We start from the raw sequence: 26278 nt of genomic DNA, 5'->3' as shown, positions 1-26278 counted from the left end.
AGTGTCCGGTGAGGTTTGCATGCTATAAACGTCTCTCGCTCTCGATGCTCTTCTTGTTTAATTCAAATGGTTTCTCCCTCCTCCTCCAGCTCCACCTTCCCCTGACCACTCCTCTGCCGGGCAGTGAGCTGACCAAGGAGCCGTTCCGCTGGGACCAGCGTTTGTTCTCCCTGGTGCTGAGGATCCCTGGACACGCCACTGTAGAGCCTGAACCACTGGGAGGGGTCCCCCCCGACGACTCGGCCATCACCCCCATGTGCGAGGTCACCGGAGGTGAGGCGCTGTTCCTGTGTGCGCGTGTGTGTAGTATGTAACTGCCGGCAGTGTCTATGTAAGGCCATATGACAGTAGTGTATGTCAAATCAAAGTTTATTTGTCACATGCACACGATACAGCGGGTGTAAACGGCACATTGAAATGCCTTATCAATATACAACAATAAGTAGCTAAGGAGCTGAGCACGTCAGGCGTAGCTGCCTAGAGAACGCCGGGGCGTAGCTGCCTAGAGAACGCTGGGGCGTAGCTGCCTAGAGAACGCCGGGGCGTAGCTGCCTAGAGAATGCCGGGGCGTAGCTGCCTAGAGAACGTTAGCATGTGTCCAACACAACACACAAGTACAGTATGAGCATAAGCCTCAACCTAAAAGCATAATACTAGAATTAAACCAGCTGCCTTCATTGTCTAGAATGAGCCAGCACCGCCTAACCTGAGCCTACTGTGACCTACAGTGGAGCGGTGATGGGCCAATAGCCAGGGGTGGTGTGGGCATGTGAGTTCTAATCATAGTGCAGCTTGGTGAAAAGTGCTGATGGGAGGTCAAGATTATGAAGTCAGGCTTTCTGCTCGATGCCACATGGGTCAGATGGGCAATGGCTTCAACTGCTGCTACTGGGACTCTACATACTGCTACCACTGGGACTCTACATACTGCTACCACTGGGACTCTACATACTGCTACCACTGGGACTCTACATACTGCTACCACTGGGACTCTACATACTGCTACCACTGGGACTCTACATACTGCTACTGGGACTCTACATACTGCTATTGGGACTCTACATACTGCTACCACTGGGACTCTACATACTGCTACCACTGGGACTCTACATACTGCTACCACTGGGACTCTACATACTGCTACCACTGGGACTCTACATACTGCTACCACTGGGACTCTACATACTGCTACCACTGGGACTCTACATACTGCTACCACTGGGACTCTACATACTGCTACCACTGGGACTTTACATACTGCTACCACTGGGACTCTACATACTGCTACCACTGGGACTCTACATACTGCTACCACTGGGACTCTACATACTGCTACCACTGGGACTCTACATACTGCTACCACTGGGACTCTACATACTGCTACCACTGGGACTCTACATACTGCTACCACTGGGACTCTACATACTGCTACCACTGGGACTTTACATACTGCTACCACTGGGACTCTACATACTGCTACCACTGGGACTTTACATACTGCTACCACTGGGACTTTACATACTGCTACCACTGGGACTCTACATACTGCTACCACTGGGACTCTACATACTGCTACCACTGGGACTCTACATACTGCTACCACTGGGACTCTACATACTGCTACTACTGGGACTCTACATACTGCTACCACTGGGGCTCTACATACTGCTACCACTGGGACTCTACATACTGCTACCACTGGGACTCTACATACTGCTACCACTGGGACTCTACATACTGCTACCACTGGGACTCTACATACTGCTTATACTGCTGCTACTGGGACTCTACATATTGCTACTACTGCTGCTACTGGGACTCTACATACTGCTGCTACTGGGACTCTACATACTGCTACTACTGCTGCTACTGGGACTCTACATACTGCTACTACTGCTACCACTGGGACTCTACATACTACTACTACTAATGGGACTCTAGATGCTACTACCACTGGGACTCTACATACTGCTACCACTGGGACTCTACATACTGCTACCACTGGGACTCTACATACTGCTACCACTGGGACTCTACATACTGCTACCACTGGGACTCTACATACTGCTTATACTGCTGCTACTGGGACTCTACATATTGCTACTACTGCTGCTACTGGGACTCTACATACTGCTACTACTGCTGCTACTGGGACTCTACATACTGCTACTACTGCTACCACTGGGACTCTACATACTACTACTACTAATGGGACTCTAGATGCTACTACCACTGGGACTCTACATACTGCTACCACTGGGACTCTACATACTGCTACCACTGGGACTCTACATACTGCTACCACTGGGACTCTACATACTGCTACCACTGGGACTCTACATACCACTACTACTAATGGGACTCTACATGCTACTACCACTGGGACTCTACATGCTACTACCACTGGGACTGTACATACTGCTACCACTGGGACTCTACATACCACTACTACTAATGGGACTCTACATGCTACTACCACTGGGACTCTACATGCTACTACCACTGGGACTATACATACTACTACTACTAATGGGACTCTACATGCTACTACCACTGGGACTGTACATACTGCTACCACTGGGACTATACATACTACTACTACTAATGGGACTCTACATGCTACTACCATCGGGACTCTACATGCTACTACCACTGGGACTCTACATGCTACTACCACTGGGACTCTACATACTGCTACCACTGGGACTCTACATACTACTACTACTAATGGGACTCTACATGCTACTACCATCGGGACTCTACATGCTACTACCACTGGGACTCTACATGCTACTACCACTGGGACTCTACATGCTACTACCACTGGGACTCTACATACTGCTACCACTGGGACTCTACATACTGCTACCACTGGGACTCTACATACTACTACTACTAATGGAACTCTACATACTACTACTACTAATGGGACTCTACATACTGCTACCACTGGGACTCTATATACTGCTACTATTGGGACTTTACATACTGCTACCACTGGGACTCTACATACTGCTGCCACTGAGACTTTACATACTGCTGCTACCACTACTACTGGGACTCTACATACTGCTACCACTGGGATTTTACATACTGCTACCACTGGGACTCTATATACTGCTACTACTGGGACTTTACATACTGCTACCACTGGGACTTTACATACTGCTACCACTGGGACTCTATATACTGCTACTACTGGGACTCTATATACTGCTACTACTGGGACTCTATATACTGCTACTACTGGGACTCTATATACTGCTACTACTGGGACTCTATATGCTGCTACTACTGGGACTCTATATACTGCTACCCCTGGGACTTTACATACTGCTACCACTGGGACTTTACATACTGCTACCCCTGGGACTTTACATACTGCTACCACTGGGACTCTATATACTGCTGCAACTGGGACTTTACATACTGCTACCACTGGGACTTTACATACTGCTACTACTGGGACTTTACATACTGCTACTACTGGGACTTTACATACTGCTACCCCTGGGACTTTACATACTGCTACCCCTGGGACTTTACATACTGCTACCCCTGGGACTTTACATACTGCTACCACTGGGACTTTACATACTGCTACCACTGGGACTTTACATACTGCTACCCCTGGGACTTTACATACTGCTACCACTGGGACTTTACATACTGCTACCCCTGGGACTTTACATACTGCTACCACTGGGACTTTACATACTGCTACCACTGGGACTTTACATACTGCTACCACTGGGACTTTACATACTGCTACCCCTGGGACTTTACATACTGCTACCACTGGGACTTTACATACTGCTACCACTGGGACTTTACATACTGCTACTACTGGGACTTTACATACTGCTACCCCTGGGACTTTACATACTGCTACCACTGGGACTCTATATACTGCTACCACTGGGACTCTATATACTGCTACTACTGGGACTCTATATACTGCTGCCACTGGGACTTTACATACTGCTGCCACTGGGACTTTACATACTGCTGCCACTGGGACTTTACATACTGCTGCTACCACTACTACTGGGACTACATGCTACCCATTACTGGGACTACATGCTACCCATTACTGCTGATTAGAGACTACACAAAATGGCTCTGGCTATTGAGGGTGTGTGTTTGTGTGTCTTGGTGAACAGTGGGTGAGTGTGGTCTAATGTCAGAGTGTGTGTCTCCTAGGTCGCTCCTACAGTGTGTTCTCCCAGCGCATGTTGAATCAGTGTCTGGAGTCTCTACTGCAGAAGATCCAGAGTGGAGTGGTCATCAACTTTGAGAAGACGGGCCCGGACCCCCCTCCTGGAGAGGGTGAGAGGCTGTCCTTTAATGTTCCCCTAGCCTCTACTGCCTCCCTACACACGGTCCCCTGGCCTCTACTGCATGCCTACACACGGTCCCCTGGCCTCTACTGACTCCCTACACACGGCCCCCTGGCCTCTACTGCCTCCCTACACACGGTGCCCTGGCCTCTACTGCCTCCCTACACATGGCGCCCTGGACTCTACTGCCTCCCTACACACGGCCCCCTGGTCTCTACTGCCTCCCTACACATGGCGCCCTGGCCTCTACTGCCTCCCTACACATGGCGCCCTGGCCTCTACTGCCTCCCTACACATGGCGCCCTGGCCTCTACTGCCTCCCTACACATGGCGCCCTGGCCTCTACTGCCTCCCTACACACGGTCCCCTGGCCTCTACTGCCTCCCTAAACACGGTCCCATGGCCTCTACTGCTTCCCAACACACGGCCCCCTAGCCTCTACTGCCTCTCTACACACAGTCCCCTATCATCTACTGCCTCCCTACACACGGTCCCCTGGCATCTACTGCCTCCCTACACACGGTCCCCTAGCCTCTATACGCTCCCCTAGCCTCTATACGGCCCCCTAGCCTCTACTGCCTCCCTACACACAATCCCCTATCCTCTACTGCCTCTCTACACACGGTCCCCTGGCCTCTACTGCGTCCCTACACACGGTCCCCTGGCCTCTACTGCCTCCCAACACACGGTCCCCTATCCTCTACTGCCTCTCTACACACGGTCCCCTATCCTCTACTGCCTCCCTACACATGGACCCCTATCCTCTACTGCTTCCCTACACACGGACCCCTATTCTCTATACGGTCCCCTAGCCTCTACCGCCTCCCTGTGGCGGGCCTGGTGCAGTGCACGCTGACACGGTCACCAGGTGTGCTGTGTTTCCTCAGACACATGGGTGCGGCTGGCTTCCGGGTTAAGCGAGCAGTGTGTCAGGAAGCAGTCGGCGGTTCTCGACCGTCGCCTCTCCCGAGTCCGAGTGGGAGTTGCAGCGATCAGACCAGACTATAACTATATATATATTTTTTGTAAATGACTTGCGGGCTGGATTGAAGTGCCCGGTGGGTCGGATGTGCCCCCCCCCCCCCCCCCCCTTCCTCTAGCCCCTCCCTCTATTTCACACTTTATTTTGTCTGTCCAGATGAGACCCTGAAGCCCGGCCCCCAGTCGTGGCACTGCTGCCACAAGCTGATCTACGTACGACCCAACCCCAAGACCGGCGTGCCCATCGGACACTGGCCCATTCCTGAAGGCTTCTGGCCCGACACGAACTCCCCCACCCTGGTAAGAGAGTGTCTCTGTCTGACACGCGTGGCTCGTGTCTGTGCATGCTGGTGTGCTTTTCTCTGATGTTCCTGTTCCGTCCCCCCTCTCTCTCTCTCCCAGCCCCCTCGCTCGGCCCACCCCCACGTGCGTTTCTCCTGTCTGGACTCAGAGCCCATGGTGATTGACAAGGTTCCCTTTGACAAGTACGAGCTGGAGGCTTCACCTCTCACACAGTACATCCTGGAGAGGAAGTCCCCTCATACCTGCTGGCAGGTACGCAACATGATACACTACACACCCGGTACTACACCCGGTACTACACCCAGTACTACACTACACACCCCGTACTACACACAGTACATCCTGGAGAGGAAGTCCCCTCATACCTGCTGGCAGGTACGCAACATGATACACTACACACCCGGTACTACACACAGGACTACACACAGTACTACACTACACACCCAGGACTACACACAGTACTACACTACACACCCAGGACTACACACAGTACTACACACAGGACTACACTACACACCCAGTACTACACCCGGTACTACACCCAGTACTGCACACAATACTACACTACACACCCGGTACTACACACAGGACTACACACAGTACTACACTACACACCCGGTACTACACACAGTACTACACTACACACCCGGTACTACACCCAGGACTACACACAGTACTACACTACACACCCGGTACTACACACAGTACTACACTACACACCCGGTACTACACACAGGACTACACACAGGACTACACTACACACCCAGTACTACACCCAGGACTACACACAGTACTACACTACACACCCGGTACTACACCCAGGACTACACACAGTACTACACTACACACCCAGTACTACACACAGTACTACACTACACACCCAGTACTACACACCCAGTACTACACTACACACCCAGTACTACACTACACACCCATTACTATACACAGTACTACACACAGTACTACACTACACACACAGTACTACACACAGTACTACACTACACACACAGTACTACACACAGTACTACACTACACACACACAGTACTACACACAGTACTACACTACACACCCAGTACTACACAACACACAGTAATACACACGACACGCCATACACAACACCAATACAACACAAGATGGGCTTGTTTGTTTGTGCTCTCACTCAGTTCCCCTCTCCCTCCCTCATCCTCTAGGTGTTTGTAAGTAACAGTGCCAAGTACAGTGACCTGGGCCAGCCCTTTGGCTACCTGAAGGCCAGCACGGCTCTCAACTGTGTCAACCTCTTCGTCATGCCCTACAACTACCCTGTTGTACTGCCTCTACTGGGTAAGCCCTGGGCCCTGTCCTAATACGCTAACTACCCTGTTGTACTGCCTCTACTGGGTAAGCCCTGGGCCCTGTCCTAATACGCTAACTACCCTGTTGTACTGCCTCTACAGGGTAAGCCCTGGGCCCTGTCCTAATACGCTAACTACCCTGTTGTACTGCCTCTACTGGGTAAGCCCTGGGCTGGGCCTCGTCCTAATGCTCTAACTACCCTGTTGTACTGCCTCTACTGGGTAAGCCCTGGGCTGGGCCTCGTCCTAATGCTCTAACTACCCTGTTGTACTGCCTCTACTGGGTAAGCCCTGGGTCCTGTCCTAATACGCTAACTACCCTGTTGTACTGCCTCTACTGGGTAAGCCCTGGGTCCTGTCCTAATACGCTAACTACCCTGTTGTACTGCCTCTACTGGGTAAGCCCTGGGCCCTGTCCTAATACGCTAACTACCCTGTTGTACTGCCTCTACTGGGTAAGCCCTGGGCCTCGTCCTAATGCTCTAACTACCCTGTTGTACTGCCTCTACTGGGTAAGCCCTGGGCCCTGTCCTAATGCTCTAACTACCCTGTTGTACTGCCTCTACTGGGTAAGCCCTGGGCCTCGTCCTAATGCTCTAACTACCCTGTTGTACTGCCTCTACTGGGTAAGCCCTGGGCCCTGTCCTAATGCTCTAACTACCCTGTTGTACTGCCTCTACTGGGTAAGCCCTGGGCCTCGTCCTAATGCTCTAACTATGCGGTTCTGCTGCCTCTGATCTACTTGGTATGACCCATCCAAATTCTTTAGAGAACAGTTCTCCCAATGCTCTTCCCGGAGAGATGCTGTCCTGTAGGTTTTTCACTCCAACCCTAATCTACAGCGCCTGATTCTAATACATATCTGGTTGATAAAGACGGATCAGGTTAATTACAACTGTGGGTTGGAGTGAAAACCTACAGGGGGGGGTGTATCTCCAAGAACAGGGTTGGAGTGAAAACCTACAGGGGGGGGTGTATCTCCAAGAACAGGGTTGGAGTGAAAACCTACAGGAAGGTGTATCTCCAAGAACAGGGTTGGAGAGCCCAGGCCCCAGTTTCCCATTAGCGATGGATCTTAGGCTTACGACGGTTTTAAACGATGCATCGTTCCTTCAACAGCCGAAGATGGTAACGTGCATTTTCCCAAAACGTAACGCACAGAGTGCGGTCGCTAAGTGCATCGTCGAGGCGTGTGTCGATACTGAAAAGGATTGAAATGAAGTCAGCGTTGCTCGTTGGATCCACTTCCTCTGTTCAAATCTGACCTTAATTAACATCAGTCCACAATACAGACGACGGATCAGCTCCTAGAGAGAGATTGTCACCTATGGCTGAAAATCTTGAGGCTGCTTGTTCTAACGCTCTATAATAATGCATTGACCCATGATTTGGCACATCATTACGCATGTTTTTACACATTAAATATATTGAGGCAAACATTTCTGACAGTAGCCTAACAATTGGCAAAATAAAACTACATTTAAATGAACATGAAATTGATTTCATTGCGATTTTAAATATATAGTTCTATGTAGGCTATACTTGTTTGTAACAATATGCCAAAAAACGTTAACTTTTGTATTTTTATTGAACTTCGTTCTGAAGTTATCGATGGTCACAGAGAGACCGATAAACATCTTTAGTCCGTTTTAGAGAAGATCTCATTCATATAAAGTGACGCGGAAGGGCAAAAAAACAAACATCTAACAACACTGTTCTCTGAGGTGATCAGTAAATAACGAGTGTTTTTCAAGTGCAACTTTATTAACAATAGTTTGGGTAACAGCTCAGAGATTTAACAACACTACTTCGAAGGTTCTCACAATGAACTGCCCTTGTGTCTAGAAAAGGCATCCCTGTCCTCATGAGCCCTAATGTAGTGCACCACGTTGCCCCACCAAGCCAGCAGAGGGCAGTAGTGGTTATGATACAATATACTTTATTGTCCATTTTTACATGGAAATTCATTTTGTGAAGACAGCATACACACACTTTTATAAAAATTTATTTATTTCACCTTTTATTTAACCAGGTAGGCCAGTTGAGAACACGTTCTCATTTACAACTGCAACCTGGCCAAGATAAAGCAAAGCAAATACTCTGTAATACATTCTATATGGAAAACATCTGGTAATATGATAATTAATGTCTCTGGCCATAGTGGTCACACTCTACCTCTCCTAAAGGCTGCTCTGTATGTGTTGCAGATGACTTGATCCGGGTGCACAAGTTCAAGCCCACCATTAAATGGCGTCAGTCATTTGAGAACTACCTGAAGACCATGCCTCTTTATTACATTGGGGTAAGTCAACGGCTGAATGTCAAACCAGCCCCTCGGCACTCCCAGTTACGTGATCACGTTCAACCTACGCCATAGGCACAAGTCTCCCAAAGCTGAGGGAGTGAAAATGATAGATGGTGTAGGGGCTAATTCAGAGGTTCCCAAAAAAGGTCACGAGAGAATTTCGAAAATCCAGAGAAAAATAAATATTAACATTCATACACTACTGTTCAAACGTTTGGGGTCACTTAGAAATGTACTTGTTTTTGAAAGAAAAGCACAAAAAAAAATGTCTATTAAAAGAACATAAAATTGATCAGAAATGATCCAAGATGGCGTAGCAGTGAAGACGTGTTTTGTTCGTCCTCTCGTGTACTTTTGTATTTTCCGTATTTCAATCTCTTTTCAATTTTTTAATTTGATTATACTTTCTGGTAACCTGCCTCACCCAATGTGATCCGGTATCGCTATTATTTTTCACTTTAGAACACATTCAAGAACCTCTAGAAGCTAACCAGCTAACTAGCTACAAGCTATTTAGTCATTGTTAGCCACTGCTAGCGGCTTTTACCTTCTACACAGATACCAGCCCTATTCTTAGCCTGGATATTACTCGCCAATCTACCAGTATCGGACTGTCTCTCCACAACAACGTTGGATTCCTGCCGTAATCCCTGGGGCCACTACTTCTAATCTTCACAGCTAGCTAGCTAGCTCACAGCTTACAGCTAGCTAGATCACAGCTAGCTTTCACTCACCGTGGCACCCAGTACCGAAGCTAACCCTGAGGCCCTCCTCCCGGCCTACTCAGCTGTTCACCCGAACCCCACTCATACACGGCTAGAGACCAATACTCCACCGGATCCTTGCTGTAAACTCTGGACCTTGGCACCGGATCACCGCTGCTACCGATTGGCTATAGTGGCTAACACCACTGCCACGAAGCTAGCACCAGTTAGCCGTGAGCCAGGCACATCTCCCAGCTATTAAACAAAATTCTTCAATACCTCTTTCGCCATCTGGCTTGGATTCTCTGTCGACACGGCGCCCTGCCGCACCACCACGTCTGATCTGCCGACGAATACTCCATCCGCTGTGCCTTCAACCGGCCTCTGCCTGAGCAGACCCCCCCTACCACCCCCGGGCTACTAACTTTAAACGACTTGTCGCCTGCTAACGTAGTGGCGGCTTCCCTGTTCCATCTACTGCTGCCCCCTGGACACTATGATCACTTGGCTACATAGCTGATGCCTGCTGGACTGTCCATTAATCACGGTACTCCATTCTGTTTATGTTTTATCTGTCGGCCCCAGCCGCGAACTCAGGCTCTGTGTGTAGTTAATCCGACCCTCTCTGCCTAGTCAATGCCATTTTACCTGCTGTTGTTGTGTTAGCTGACTAGCTACTGTTGTCTCACCTGTTGTTTTAGCTAGCTCTCCCAATCAACACCTGCGATTAACTTATGCCTTGCTGTATGTCTCTCTCAAATATCAATATGCCTTGCATACTGTTGTTCAGGTTAGTTATCATTGTTTTAGTTTACAATGGAGCCCCTAGTTCCACTCTTCATACCCCTGATACCTCCTTTGTCCCACCTCCCACACATGCAGTGACCTCACCCATTATAACCAGCATGTCCAGAGATACAACCTCTCTTATCACCCAGTGCCTGGCCTTACCTCCGCTGTACCCGCACCCCACCAAACTGCGCATCTGCGCATTATGCCCTGAATATATTCTACCACGCCCATAAATCTGCTCCTTTTATTCCTCGTCCCCAACGCTCTAGGCGACCAGTTTTGATAGCCTTTAGCCGCACCCTCATCCTACTCCTCCTCTGTTCCTCGGGTGATGTGGAGGTAAACCCAGGCCCTGCATGTACCCAGGCACCCTCATTTGTTGACTGCTGGGATCGAAAAAGCCTTGGTTTCATGCATGTTAACATCAGAAGCCTCCTCCCTAAGTTTGTTTTACTCACTGCTTTAGCACACTCTGCCAACCCTGATGTCCTTGCCATGTCTGAATCCTGGCTTAGGAAGGTCACCAAAAATTCTGAGATTTCCATACCCAACTATAACACTTTCCATCAAGATAGAACTGCCAAAGGGGGAGAAGTTGCAATCTACTGCAGAGAGAGCCTGCAAAGTGCTGTCATACATTCCAGGTCTATGCCCAAACAGTTCGAACTTCTAATTTTAAAAATGAATCTCGCCAGAAATAAGTCTCTCACTGTTGCCGCCTGCTACCGACCCCCCTCAGCTTCCAGCTGTGCCCTGGACACCATTTGTGATTTGATCGCCCCGCCATCTAGCTTCAGAGTTTGTTCTGTTAGGTGACCTAAACTGGGATATGCTTAACACCTCGGCAGTCCTACAATCTAAGCTAGATGCCCCCAATCTCACACAAATCATCAAGGAACCCACCAGGTACAACCCTAAATCCGTAAACATGGGCACCCTAATAGACATTAGCCTGACCAACTTGCCTTCCAAATACACCTCTGCTGTCTTCAATCAGGATCTGAGCGATCACTGCCTGTATCCGCTACGGGTCCGCGGTCAAACGACCACCCCTCATCACTGTCAAACGCTCCCTAAAATAGTTCTGCGAGCAGGCCTTTCTAATCGACCTGGCCCGGGTATCCTGGAAGGACATTGACCTCATCCCGTCAGTTGAGGATGCCTGGTCATTCTTTAAAAGTAACTTCCTCACCATCTTAGACACGCATGCTCCGTTCCAAAAATGCAGAACTAAGAACAGATATAGCCCTTGGTTCACTCCAGACCTGACTGCCCTCGACCAGCACAAAAACATCCTGTGGCGGACTGCAATAGCATCGTATAGTCCCCGCGATATGCAACTGTTCAGGGAAGTCAGGAACCAATACACGCAGTCAGTTAGGAAAGCAAAGGCTAGCTTTTTCAAGCAGAAATTTGCATCCTGTAGCTCTAACTCCAAAAAGTTCTGGGACTGTAAAGTCCATGGAGAACAAGAGCACCTCCTCCCAGCTGCCCACTGCACTGAGGCTAGGTAACACAGTCACCACCGATAATTCCGTGATAATCGAAAACTTCAACAAGCATTTTTCAACGGCTGGCCATGCCTTCCTCCTGGCTACTCCAACCTCGGCCAGCAGCTGACTAAAACTGACTATCCTACCTCTTTTGGCCGCCTTTCCTTCCAGTTCTCTGCTGCCTGTGACTGGAACGAATTGCAAAAATCTCTGAAGTTGGAGACTTTTATCTCCCTCACCAACTTCAAACATCTGCTATCTGAGCAGCTAACCGATCGCTGCAGCTGTACATAGTCCATCGGTAAATAGCCCACCCAATTCACCTACCTCATCCCCATACTGTTTTTATTTATTTACTTTTCTGCTCTTTTGTGCAGGTAGAGATACTGGTGTGCATGTTCATCTGATCATTTATCACTCCAGTGTTAATCTGCTAAATTGTAATTATTCACTCCTATGGCCTATTTATTGCCTACCTCTGCCTGTATATAGATTTTTTTTCTTCTGCTATGTTATTGACTTGTTTATTGTTTACTCCATGTGTAACTCTGTTGTTGTCTGCTATGCTTTATCTTGGTCAGGTCGCAGTTGCAAATGAGAACTTGTTCTCAACTAGCCTACCTGGTTAAATAAAGGTTAAATTAAAAAAATACAGTATAGTTGTTGTAAATTACTAATGTAGCTGGAATTGGCAGATTTTTTTTTTTGTAATAAAAAAAAAATGGAGTCTATCTACATAGGCGTAAAGAAGCAGATTATCAGCAACCATCACTCCTGTGTTCCAATGGCACGTTGTGTTAGCTAATCCAAGTTTAGCATTTTAAAAGGCTAGTTGACCATTAGAAAACCCTTTTGCAATTATGTTAGCACAGCTGAAAACTGTGGTTCTGGTTAAAGAAGCAATCAAACTGGCCTTCTTTAGACTAGTTGAGTAACTGGAGCTTTAGCATTTGTGAGTTCGATTACTGGCTCAAAATGGCCAGAAACAAAGACCAATGCTGATGCTCCAGATACTCAACTAGTCTAAGGCCAGTTTTATTGCTTCTTTAATCAGAACTTCAGTTTTCAGCTGTGCTAACATAATTGCAAACATTAATAATTACAACATTAAAAATGTCTACACTGTGTTTTCTGATCAATTTGATGTTTTAATGGATATAAATATGCTTTTTCAAAAACAAGGACATTTCTAAGTGACCCCAAACTTAAACGGTAGCGTTATCCACCGCTAGGGGCTAACGTGGCTGCCGCGGAGGAGTTATAACCACCGCTAGGGGCTAACGTGGCTGCCGCGGTGGAGTTATATCCACCGCTAGGGGCTAACGTGGCTGCCGCGGAGGAGTTATAACCACCGCTAGGCGCTAACTTGGCTGCCGCGGTGGAGTTATATCCACCGCTAGGCGCTAACGTGGCTGCCGCGGTGGAGTTATATCCACCGCTAGGGGCTAACGTGGCTGCCGCGGTGGAGTTATATCCACCGCTAGGGGCTAACGTGGCTGCCGCGATGGAGTTATATCCACCGCTAGGGGCTAACGTGGCTGCCGCGGAGGAGTTATATCCACCGCTAGGGGCTAACGTGGCTGCCGCGGTGGAATTAGGTGACATCGTTGTCTATTTTGGTTGTAATGTGTGGTCTTGATGATGCCTTCTCTACTCTTCTGCAGTCCCTCCGGAAGGCGCTAAGGATCATGGGAGCTCCTAACCTCCTGGCCGACAACATGGAGTATGGTCTGAGTTACAGTGTGGTGTCCTACCTCAAGAAGCTCAGCCAGCAGGTAATGTGTCTGTGCGTCTCTCTCCCGTCTGTCTGTCCGTATGTGTGTTGGTGAGTGCAAACTGTCTTGGTTTCCATTCACTCTTCCTTCCATAACCATCCATGCATCTTCTCCCCAGACCAAGATAGAGTACGAGCGGCTGATAGCATCTGTAGCTAAGAAGGTGGTAGCGGAGGGTGGCATCAAGGTGCGTGACCGCGGTGGGGACATCTCTCTGGCCCAGCGCAGAGACTTCACTCAGCTTCTGGCCAGCATCACAGGAGAGACGGCCGCCCTGCCCCTGGAGCTAAACTCTAAAGAGTTCTCTGGCTTTCAGCTGGCTCCTCTCAACAAGGTCAGCAGCACCGAACGGCCCTTAGCTGTGATGCTTGAGGATGAAGACGTCATGTTATCTATAGAGATGCTCACGTAGAGATACTGTGTAGATCAGCCATGATTCTCTGTATGGTATAAAGTATACATTTCTATAACATATTTGTACGTGTGTAATCATGTTGCGCTGTACACCGGTACCACGGTAGTACGACAGCACCAAATCATTATGATACCAACATTTTAGAAAACCGTAGTACCCTTTCATATGATACTACCCCCCCCTGACTTACTGTAGTACCATTTCATATGATACTACCCCCCCTGACTTACTGTAGTACCGTTTCATATGATACTACCCCCCCCTGACTTACTGTAGTACCATTTCATATGATACTACCCCCCCTGACTTACTGTAGTACCATTTCATATGATACCACCCCCCCTGACTTACTGTAGTACCGTTTCATATGATACTACCCCCCCTGACTTACTGTAGTACCGTTTCATATGATACTACCCCCCCTGACTTACTGTAGTACCGTTTCATATGATACTACCCCCCCTGACTTACTGTAGTACCGTTTCATATGATACTACCCCCCCTGACTTACTGTAGTACCGTTTCATATGATAACCCCCCTCTGACTTACTGTAGTACCGTTTCATATGATACTACCCCCTCTGACTTACTGTAGTACCATTTCATATGATACTACCCCCCCTGACTTACTGTAGTACCGTTTCATATGATACTACCCCCCCCTGACTTACTGTAGTACCATTTCATATGATACTACCCCCCCTGACTTACTGTAGTACCGTTTCATATGATACTACCCCCCCTGACTTACTGTAGTACCGTTTCATATGATACCACCCCCCCTGACTTACTGTAGTACCGTTTCATATGATACTACCCCCCCCTGACTTACTGTAGTACCATTTCATATGATACTACCCCCCCTGACTTACTGTAGTACCGTTTCATATGATACTACCCCCCCTGACTTACTGTAGTACCGTTTCATATGATACCACCCCCCCTGACTTACTGTAGTACCGTTTCATATGATACTACCCCCCCTGACTTACTGTAGTACCGTTTCATATGATACTACCCCCCCTGACTTACTGTAGTACCGTTTCATATGATACCACCCCCCCTGACTTACTGTAGTACCGTTTCATATGATACTACCCCCCCCTGACTTACTGTAGTACCGTTTCATATGATACTACCCCCCCTGACTTACTGTAGTACCGTTTCATATGATACCACCCCCCCTGACTTACTGTAGTACCGTTTCATATGATACTACCCCCCCCTGACTTACTGTAGTACCCTTTCATATGATACTACCCCCCCTGACTTACTGTAGTACCGTTTCATATGATACTACCCCCCCTGACTTACTGTAGTACCGTTTCATATGATACCACCCCCCCTGACTTACTGTAGTACCGTTTCATATGATACTACCCCCCCTGACTTACTGTAGTACCGTTTCATATGATACTACCCCCCCCTGACTTACTGTAGTACCATTTCATATGATACTACCCCCCCTGACTTACTGTAGTACCGTTTCATATGATACTACCCCCCCTGACTTACTGTAGTACCGTTTCATATGATACTACCCCCTGACTTACTGTAGTACCGTTTCATATGATACCACCCCCCCCCCCCGACTTACTGTAGTACCCTTTCATATGATACTACCCCCCCTGACTTACTGTAGTACCGTTTCATATGATACCACCCCCCCCCCCCGACTTACTGTAGTACCGTTTCATATGATACCCCCCCCCCTGACTTACTGTAGTACCGTTTCATATGATACTACCCCCCCTGACTTACTGTAGTACCGTTTCATATGATACTACCCCCCCTGACTTACTGTAGTACCGTTTCATATGATACTACCCCCTGACTTACTGTAGTACCGTTTCATGTGATACTAACCCCCCCCCCCCCCCGACTTACTGTAGTACCGTTTCATATGATACTACCCCCCCTGACTTACTGTAGTACCGTTTCATATGATACTAACCCCCCCCTGACTTACTGTAGTACCGTTTCATATGATACTACCCCCTGACTTACTGTAGTACCGTTTCATATGATACTACCCCCTCTGACTTACTGTAGTACCGTTTCATATGATACTACCCCCCCCTGACTTACTGTAGTACCATTTCATATGATACTACCCCCCCTGACTTACTGTAGTACCGTTTCATATGATACTACCCCCCCTGACTTACTGTAGTACCGTTTCATATGATAACCCCCCCCTGACTTACTGTAGTACCGTTTCATATGATACTACCCCCCCTGACTTACTGTAGTACCGTTTCATATGATACCACCCCCCCCCCCGACTTACTGTAGTACCGTTTCATATGATACTACCCCCCCTGACTTACTGTAGTACCGTTTCATATGATACTACCCCCCCCCTGACTTACTGTAGTACCGTTTCATATGATACTACCCCCCCTGACTTACTGTAGTACCGTTTCATATGATACTAACCCCCCCTGACTTACTGTAGTACCGTTTCATATGATACTACCCCCTGACTTACTGTAGTACCGTTTCATATGATACTACCCCCCCCCCCCCTGACTTACTGTAGTACCTTTTCATATGATACTACACCCCCTGACTTACTGTAGTACCGTTTCATATGATACTACCCCCCCTGACTTACTGTAGTACCATTTCATATGATACTACCCCCCCCTGACTTACTGTAGTACCTTTTCATATGATACTAACCCCCCCCCCCCCCTCTGACTTACTGTAGTACCGTTTCATATGATACTACCCCCTCTGACTTACTGTAGTACCGTTTCATATGATACCACCCCCCCCCCCCCCCGACTTACTGTAGTACCGTTTCATATGATACTACCCCCCCTGACTTACTGTAGTACCGTTTCATATGATACTACCCCCCCCCCCCCCTGACTTACTGTAGTACCTTTTCATATGATACTAACCCCCCCCCCCCCCCCCCCCTGACTTACTGTAGTACCGTTTCATATGATACTACCCCCCCTGACTTACTGTAGTACCGTTTCATATGATACCACCCCCCCCCCCCCCGACTTACTGTAGTACCTTTTCATATGATACTACACCCCCTGACTTACTGTAGTACCGTTTCATATGATACTACCCCCCCTGACTTACTGTAGTACCATTTCATATGATACTACCCCCCCCTGACTTACTGTAGTACCGTTTCATATGATACTCCCCCATCGTGTTGCTTTTCTGACACTTCTAGCTCTTCCTCGCTGTTCCCTGTGTAGAGTCTGAAACCTCAGGGTTTCCGGAACGCCTACGACATTCCCAGAATGCACCTCCTGGATCAGCTGAGCCGCATGAGGAGGAACCTGCTCAGCACCACCTGTCTGCTCCGAGGACAGGACACAGGTGTGTGTGTGTTTGTGACTCAGTTCCAGAATTAACTGTAATTTGCGTTGAATTATTCTCGCTACCAGTTTTGTTAAGGACGAGACGAAGACTGAAATTTGAGCCCAAGTCTTCCTGTGTCCTCTTGTCTGTCCAGACCAGCTGCACAGTGTGCTCATCGCCCAGATGGGGAACTACCAGGACTTCCTCAAAGCCCTTCCCCAACCCCTCAGAGACGCAGACCCTGAACAGCCCAAACGCCTGCACACCTTCGGAAATCCTTTCAAACTGGACAAGAAGGTAGGACTATGGCTGTCTACAGAAATCACTCTCACTACCATTCCCTTCCACTTAGGAGTATCTGAAATCAGCTGGTCAAAACCTCACAAACTCTTATTTGTTTTTTGAAAACCTCTCTAATTGATTGCTATTATGAGTCAAACACATTTTTCTGGACAAATGTCAGTTGTTTGCTTTAACATTTATAACAGTGAAGTTGCAATAGTACGTTTTGTTTATCCTGTCATTTTCTGTTGCTGTTTCTCTAGGGGATGATGATTGACGAGGCCGATGAGTTTGTGACGGGTCCCCAGAACAAGGGCAAGCGTCCGGGGAGTGACTCCAACATGCACGGGGTCGGGGGTGGGGGTCCTAAGAGACGACGGTGCATGTCCCCTCTACTGCGCCCCGGCAGAGCCTATTCGCCCCCCGTCAGCCCTGCAGCCAGCCCCTTCAGACCCCCCCTCGCCGGTGAGACACTCACTCACACAAGCTCTGTGCCATTGTTGTCAGTGCACCTGTGTGTTAAAACACACATATTTGAAGTGCTGAGTCTGTAAAAGAAAGTGACAGTATTTTAGTTCCGTACATGTTAGTTATGAACGATCCCCCCCCCCCCCCCTCTCACAGAGTGCGACCAGAATGAGTCAGACTCAGAGGCTGTTTTTGGAAACCTCTACAACCCAGAGACGTGTGAGACCGGGACAACGGTCCAACCAGGAGAGATCCTCTCTGGACCCCTTCTAGACGGCCCCGGCACAGGGAACCGCATGGAGGCTGATGGGGACACTGAGGAGGAGAACGGACTTCCCAGGGAGGTAGAGCTCTCAGAGGGCAGTGAGGATGGAGGAGAGACTGGGGGTGTGGTGGAGGAGCAGCGCCCGGCCCGGTACCCCTCCCCCGGGGAGCTGAAGAAGGTGATGAACAGCGAGAGTCTGGAGGTCAACACCGAACTACGAACCCTCATCACCAAGGAGATACGGAAACCCGGGAGACGTACGTAACCAGGGGCCGCCACGCCCACACTCTGCCACGGCAACCAGAGAAAGTTGCCTCACTTTTCCCCAACGACTTAATTTAGACGTAATTGTTATTTGATGGTGAAGCTGTTGGTCCAGATGTTTCCAAAGACTGGCTGTGTAAACTGGGGCCTGGATGTCTGGGGACTGGCTGTGTAATCTGGGGCCTGGATGTCTGGGGACTGGCTGTGTAATCTGGGGCCTGTATGTCTAGAGACTGGCTGTGTAATCTGGGGCCTGTATGTCTGGGGACTGGCTGTGTAATCTGGGTCCTGTATGTCTGGAGACTGGCTGTGTAATCTGTGGCCTGTATGTCTGGAGACTGGCTGTGTAGTCTGGGGCCTGTATGTCTGGAGACTGGCTGTGTAGTCTGGGGCCTGTATGTCTGGAGACTGGCTGTGTAATCTGGGGCCTGGATGTCTGGAGACTGGCTGTGTAATCTGGGGCCTGTATGTCTGGAGACTGGCTGTGTAATCTGGGGCCTGTATGTCTGGAGACTGGCTGTGTAATCTGGGGCCTGGATGTCTGGAGACTGGCTGTGTAATCTGGGGCTCTATGTCTGGAGACTGGCTGTGTAATCTGGGGCCTGTATGTCTAGAGACTGGCTGTGTAATCTGGGGCCTGGATGTCTGGGGACTGGCTGTGTAATCTGGGGCCTGGATGTCTGGGGACTGGCTGTGTAATCTGGGGCCTGGATGTCTGGGGACTGGCTGTGTAATCTGGGGCCTGTATGTCTAGAGACTGGCTGTGTAATCTGGGGCCTGTATGTCTGGGGACTGGCTGTGTAATCTGGGTCCTGTATGTCTGGAGACTGGCTGTGTAATCTGTGGCCTGTATGTCTGGAGACTGGCTGTGTAGTCTGGGGCCTGTATGTCTGGAGACTGGCTGTGTAATCTGGGTCCTGTATGTCTGGAGACTGGCTGTGTAATCTGTGGCCTGTATGTCTGGAGACTGGCTGTGTAATCTGGGGCCTTTATGTCTGGAGACTGGCTGTGTAGTCTGGGGCCTGGATGTCTGGAGACTGGCTGTGTAATCTGGGGCCTGTATGTCTGGAGACTGGCTGTGTAATCTGGGGCTCTATGTCTGGAGACTGGCTGTGTAGTCTGGGGACTGGCTGTGTAATCTGTGGCCTGTATGTCTGGAGACTGGCTGTGTTGTCTGTGGCCTGTATGTCTGGAGACTGGCTGTGTAATCTGGGGCCTGGATGTCTGGAGACTGGCTGTGTAATCTGGGTCCTGTATGTCTGGAGACTGGCTGTGTAATCTGTGGCCTGTATGTCTGGAGACTGGCTGTGTAATCTGGGGCCTGGATGTCTGGAGACTGGCTGTGTAATCTGGGGCTCTATGTCTGGAGACTGGCTGTGTAATCTGGGGCCTGTATGTCTAGAGACTGGCTGTGTAATCTGGGGCCTGTATGTCTGGAGACTGGCTGTGTAGTCTGGGGCCTGTATGTCTGGGGACTGGCTGTGTAATCTGGGGCCTGGATGTCTGGAGACTGGCTGTGTAATCTGGGGCCTGTATGTCTGGAGACTGGCTGTGTAGTCTGGGGCCTGTATGTCTGGAGACTGGCTGTGTAATCTGGGGCCTGTATGTCTGGAGACTGGCTGTGTAATCTGGGTCCTGTATGTCTGGAGACTGGCTGTGTAATCTGTGGCCTGTATGTCTGGAGACTGGCTGTGTAATCTGGGGCCTGTATGTCTGGAGACTGGCTGTGTAATCTGGGGCCTGTATGTCTGGAGACTGGCTGTGTAATCTGGGGCCTGTATGTCTGGGGACTGGCTGTGTATTCTGGGGCCTGGATGTCTGGAGACTGGCTGTGTAATCTGGGGCCTGTATGTCTGGAGACTGGCTGTGTAATCTGGGGCCTGTATGTCTGGAGACTGGCTGTGTAATCTGGGTCCTGTATGTCTGGAGACTGGCTGTGTAATCTGGGGCCTGTATGTCTGGGGACTGGCTGTGTAATCTGGGGCCTGGATGTCTGGAGACTGGCTGTGTAATCTGGGGCCTGGATGTCTGGAGACTGGCTGTGTAATCTGGGGCCTGTATGTCTGGAGACTGGCTGTGTAATCTGGGGCCTGTATGTCTGGAGACTGGCTGTGTAATCTGGGGCCTGTATGTCTGGAGACTGGCTGTGTAATCTGTGGCCTGGATGTCTGGAGACTGGCTGTGCAATCTGAGGCCTGTATGTCTGGGGCAGTACCCTGCTCCTCCAGTACCCCAACTGTACACATGTTTATTGTAACCCTGGACAAGCACATCTGATTCAATTTGTCAACTAATCATCAAGCCCTCAATGAGCTGAATGAGGTGTTTGTTCAGGGCTACAACGAAACATTGTACTGTTGAGGGGACTGGAGGAACTTGGTTGGTTTTGGGACTGGAGGATCAGGGTTGGTTTTGGGACTGGAGAACCAGGGTTGGTTTGGGGACTGGAGGACCAGGGTTGGTTTGGGGACTGGAGGACCAGGGTTGGTTTGGGGACTGGAGGACCAGGGTTGGTTTGGGGACTGGAGGACCAGGGTTGGTTTGGGGACTGGAGGACCAGGGTTGGTTTGGGGACTGGAGGTCCAGGGTTGGTTTGGGGACTGGAGGACCAGGGTTGGTGAGGGGACTGGAGGACCAGGGTTGGTGAGGGGACTGGAGGACCAGGGTTGGTGAGGGGACTGGAGGACCAGGGTTGGTGAGGGGACTGGAGTACCAGGGTTGGTGAGGGGACTGGAGGACCAGGGTTGGAAAACACTGGTCTTGAGGGCTGTGTCATAGTCATTAATCTGTGGTCTGTATGTCTGTAGACTTGCTGTGTGATGGTAGTCATTCACTTCACTGACTCCGTGTCCAATCATTACCCCTTAGACCTTGTCTCATAGCCTACTGTTGATGTCAGGTCTGAAATCCCTGAATGGAAAGTTCTCTAGTTTCATCAGCAGCTCTCACTGTGCTTGACTCTTCCCCTCTCTCTCTCTCTCTCTCTCTCTCTCTCTCTCTCTCTCTCTCTCTCTCTCTCTCTCTCTTTTTGTTGTTGTTATAGACTATGAAAAAATCTTCTACTTCCTGAAGCAGATCCAAGGAAGCTTTGACACACGGTTGATATTTCTCCAGAACATTATAAAAGAAGCTGCAAGGTGAGGAAATTGATAAATTTGATTTCCATTGATAATTTTTGTGATTTTGTTGTCAGCACATTCAACTATGTAAAGAAAAAAGTATTTAATAAGAATATTTCAATCATTCAGATCTAGGATGTGTTATTTTAGTGTTCCCTTTATTTTTTTGAGCAGTGTGTGTGTGTGTGTGTGTATATATAGCAAAAAAAATATTTAAAATCATTTTTGGCCTTACTACTATTAGCCCATACAAACACATTGAATAACAGATTCACTACATGGAACAACAGATGGTCCCAAAACAATCTAAAGGAAGTTTGTTCTGAACGGTCTGTCCTGTATCTGAGAGATCCATAAGAAAGATCAGGAATGATGTTCAACTAGACTCTCCGTCCTGTATATCTGTCTTCTATTTCTCTACCGGCGACCATGTTCTGTTCTACTTCTATACCGGCGACCATGTTCTATTCTGTTCTACTTCTCTACCGGCGACCATGTTCTATTTCACCGTGTTCTGTATCAGTGACCATGTTCTATTTTACCGTGTTCTGTATCAGTGACCATGTTCTATTCTGTTCTACTTCTCTACTGGCGACCATGTTCTGTTCTACTTCTCTACCGGCGACCATGTTCTGTTCTACTTCTCTACTGGCGACCATGTTCTATTCTGTTCTACTTCTATACCGGCGACCATGTTCTGTTCTACTTCTCTACCGGCGACCATGTTCTATTTCACCGTGTTCTGTATCAGTGACCATGTTCTATTTTACCGTGTTCTGTATCAGTGACCATGTTCTATTTTACCGTGTTCTGTATCAGTGACCATGTTCTATTTTACCGTGTTCTGTACCAGCGACCGTGTTCTATTTTACCGTATTCTGTTCTGTATCAGTGACCATGTTCTATTTTACCGTATTCTGTTCTGTATCAGTGACCATGTTCTATTTTACCGTATTCTGTACCAGCGACCATGTTCTATTTTACTGTATTCTGTTCTGTACCAGCGACCATGTTCTATTTTACTGTATTCTGTTCTGTATCAGTGACCATGTTCTATTTTACCGTATTCTGTACCAGCGACCATGTTCTATTTTACCGTATTCTGTTCTGTACCAGCGACCATGTTCTATTTTACCGTATTCTGTTCTGTACCAGCGACCATGTTCTATTTTACCGTATTCTGTTCTGTATCAGTGACCATGTTCTATTCTCTTCTATTCAGGTTCAAGAAGCGGGTGCTGATAGAACAGCTGGAGAACTTTCTAGAAGATATCCATAACAGAGCCAACAATATGAACCACCTAGACGGGTTCTAATGGACAACTCTTCACTCCCCGGACCCTCTGACCTAACCCCTCCTCCCCACCCTCAGCCCTCAACCTGCAGCCCTTACCCAGGCTGAAATATTCCTATAGAGAAGGGGCATATACAGTGTATGAACTAACCCAAGCAATGAAATGAGTGCTGTTGGCCTGTCTGTCTCTGTCAGTGTATACTGTGTGACGCGTGTCTCATCAGTGATGGTAGGGTGAACTGATATTGCTAAGGGAGGGGGTTCAAATTAGACTGTAATAAGTTTCCAACAACCTCAGGGCCAAAAGAGAAACACTGATGTTTTAGGTTTCAAATTAATCTTTAGGTGGCTTCATGTTTTTTTTTCTTCCATTTTCTTGTTCTAGTCATCTCCCTCTCTCGTTCTAGTCATCTCCCTCTCTCGTTCTAGTCATCTCCCTCTCTCGTTCTAGTCATCTCCCTCTCTCGTTCTAGTCATCTCCCTCTCTCGTTCTAGTCATCTCCCTCTCTCGTTCTAGTCATCTCCCTCTCTCGTTCTAGTCATCTCCCTCTCTCGTTCTAGTCATCTCCCTCTCTCGTTCTAGTCATCTCCCTCTCTCGTTCTAGTCATCGCCCTCTCTCTTTCTAGTCATCGCCCTCTCTTTCTAGTCATCGCCCTCTCTCTTTCTAGTCATCGCCCTCTCTCTTTCTAGTCATCGCCCTCTCTCTTTCTAGTCATCGCCCTCTCTCTTTCTAGTCATCGCCCTCTCTCTTTCTAGTCATCGCCCTCTCTCTTTCTAAGCATCGCCCTCTCTCTTTCTAGTCATCGCCCTCTCTCTTTCTAGTCATCGCCCTCTCTCTTTCTAGTCATCGCCCTCTCTCTTTCTAAGCATCGCCCTCTCTCTTTCTAGTCATCGCCCTCTCTCTTTCTAAGCATCGCCCTCTCTCTTTCTAGTCATCTCCCTCTCTCGTTCTAGTCATCTCCCTCTCTCGTTCTAGTCATCTCCCTCTCTCGTTCTAGTCATCTCCCTCTCTCGTTCTAGTCATCTCCCTCTCTCGTTCTAGTCATCGCCCTCTCTCTTTCTAGTCATCGCCCTCTCTTTCTAGTCATCGCCCTCTCTCTTTCTAGTCATCGCCCTCTCTCTTTCTAGTCATCGCCCTCTCTCTTTCTAGTCATCGCCCTCTCTCTTTCTAGTCATCGCCCTCTCTCTTTCTAGTCATCGCCCTCTCTCTTTCTAAGCATCGCCCTCTCTCTTTCTAGTCATCGCCCTCTCTCTTTCTAGTCATCGCCCTCTCTCTTTCTAGTCATCGCCCTCTCTCTTTCTAGTCCTCTCTCTTTCTAGTCCTCTCTCTTTCTAGTCCTCTCTTTCTAGTCCTCTCTCACTCTAGTCATCGCCCTCTCTCACTCTAGTCATCGCCCTCTCTCTTTCTGTGGTATTTTTGTTGTGGGTTTGTCCCCGTTTGGTTATTCACTTAATCCTGATAGGCACTCCACTCCACCAATAGAAACACTCCTTTTACTCTATTCACCAACAGAAAGGGTTGGCCACTCCCCTCCCTCATGACTTCCTAATCTTGCCATGAAAAGGTTCATCTAAAATAGGCTGCACCTACACAACCTAAACTGAAGCCCACATTTCACTCTCATGGAACTCCATATTTGTAGGCAAGAGGAACGTCACGAGTCGGTCATCTTAGCAGTTCTGGATTTTAGCTAGAAGGATAAACCAAACCAAACTCCAACAATAATAGCGTACCATCTGAATGCTGTTATCAAAGTGCCGCAGACAAGAACCCTCTGTGATGGGTAGTAGACGAGCCTCAGGAAATAGACAATAATTGAATGGTTAGCAATAGCATCCGCGCCACTAGCAATTACCCCGTACAACCACTTAGTTACCCTTTACTGCAATCCTAAACTAAATCTCTTTGTAGTGTAACAGTTCTGTGTCGTTGGACATTCAATTGTGTAGAATTGAGGCCCTTAGATGTCTGGCTGGCAGTTTACACCACAACATTTGCAATCCTCCCTGTCCTATTCCCCTTTTATCTCTCCCCATCTCCTTTCCAATACCCCCTCCCCCCCCCCCCCATCCTATACAGGGACCAAATAGTTGCCAAACTTGTCTTTGTTTATAAAGAGGACGCTACCAAAAGAAAGTATTTTGAATACACTGTATAGATGTAAATACCTTTAGAGAATTATTTAAAGAGAATGTTCAGAGGAAGGACCTTTTTTTTTTTGTTGTTTTTTTTTTTGTATTTCCATGAATAAAGTTTCTATTTTAACCTGTGACTTGGCCATGTAAATAAAGTCAAAACACACAATCAGCATAATTGTTTTTATGTCACTTCACTTTCAAGAAAAGTTTGAGACTTTTTTTTGCTATTAGTGTCATAATGTCATGGCTTTAGAAGCTTCTGTGATAGGCTAATTGACGTAATTTGAGTCAATTGGAGGCGCACCTGTGGATGTATTTCAAGGTCGACCTTCATTCTCAGTGCTTCCTTGCTTGACATCATGGGAAAATCAAAAGAAATCAACCAACACCTCAGGAAAAAAATTGTAGACCTCCACAAGTCTGGTTCATCCTTCATCCAAACACCTGAAGGTACCACGTTCATCTGTACAAACAATAGTACACAAGTATAAACACCATGGGACCACACAGCCGTCATACCGCTCAGGAAAAGGAGACGCATTCTGTCTCCTAGGAACAACAGCAATGGACCTTGTGAAGATGCCGGAGGAAACAGGTACAAAAGTATCTATATCCACAGTAAAACGAGTCCTATATCCACATAACCTGAAAGGCCGCTCAACAAGCAAGAAGC

At 48.3% G+C, this 26278-nt stretch overlaps 1 protein-coding gene across 1 annotated transcript in view; it reads left to right on the top strand.

Annotated features, from left to right (window-relative positions):
- The window catches only part of ints6 (integrator complex subunit 6), a 39084-nt gene extending 15436 nt beyond the window's left edge, over positions 1-23648 (top strand). Inside the window, exons 5-18 of the mRNA XM_036959427.2 lie at positions 90-273; positions 4204-4329; positions 5479-5621; positions 5724-5876; positions 6816-6948; positions 9167-9261; positions 13918-14028; positions 14147-14362; positions 17668-17791; positions 17928-18070; positions 18319-18520; positions 18680-19045; positions 22096-22189; positions 23394-23648. Coding sequence (XP_036815322.2) covers positions 90-273; positions 4204-4329; positions 5479-5621; positions 5724-5876; positions 6816-6948; positions 9167-9261; positions 13918-14028; positions 14147-14362; positions 17668-17791; positions 17928-18070; positions 18319-18520; positions 18680-19045; positions 22096-22189; positions 23394-23487 — 2184 coding nt within the window. The 3' untranslated portion in view covers positions 23488-23648. The remainder of the gene's footprint in view (positions 1-89; positions 274-4203; positions 4330-5478; positions 5622-5723; positions 5877-6815; positions 6949-9166; positions 9262-13917; positions 14029-14146; positions 14363-17667; positions 17792-17927; positions 18071-18318; positions 18521-18679; positions 19046-22095; positions 22190-23393) is intronic.
- Positions 23649-26278: the final 2630 nt, after the last annotated feature.

Source organism: Oncorhynchus mykiss, chromosome 22 (assembly GCF_057628025.1).
Source record: "Oncorhynchus mykiss isolate SJ-2025 chromosome 22, ASM5762802v1, whole genome shotgun sequence".
Taxonomy (NCBI): domain Eukaryota; kingdom Metazoa; phylum Chordata; class Actinopteri; order Salmoniformes; family Salmonidae; genus Oncorhynchus; species Oncorhynchus mykiss.
This window is presented reverse-complemented; position numbering and strand designations above follow the sequence as displayed.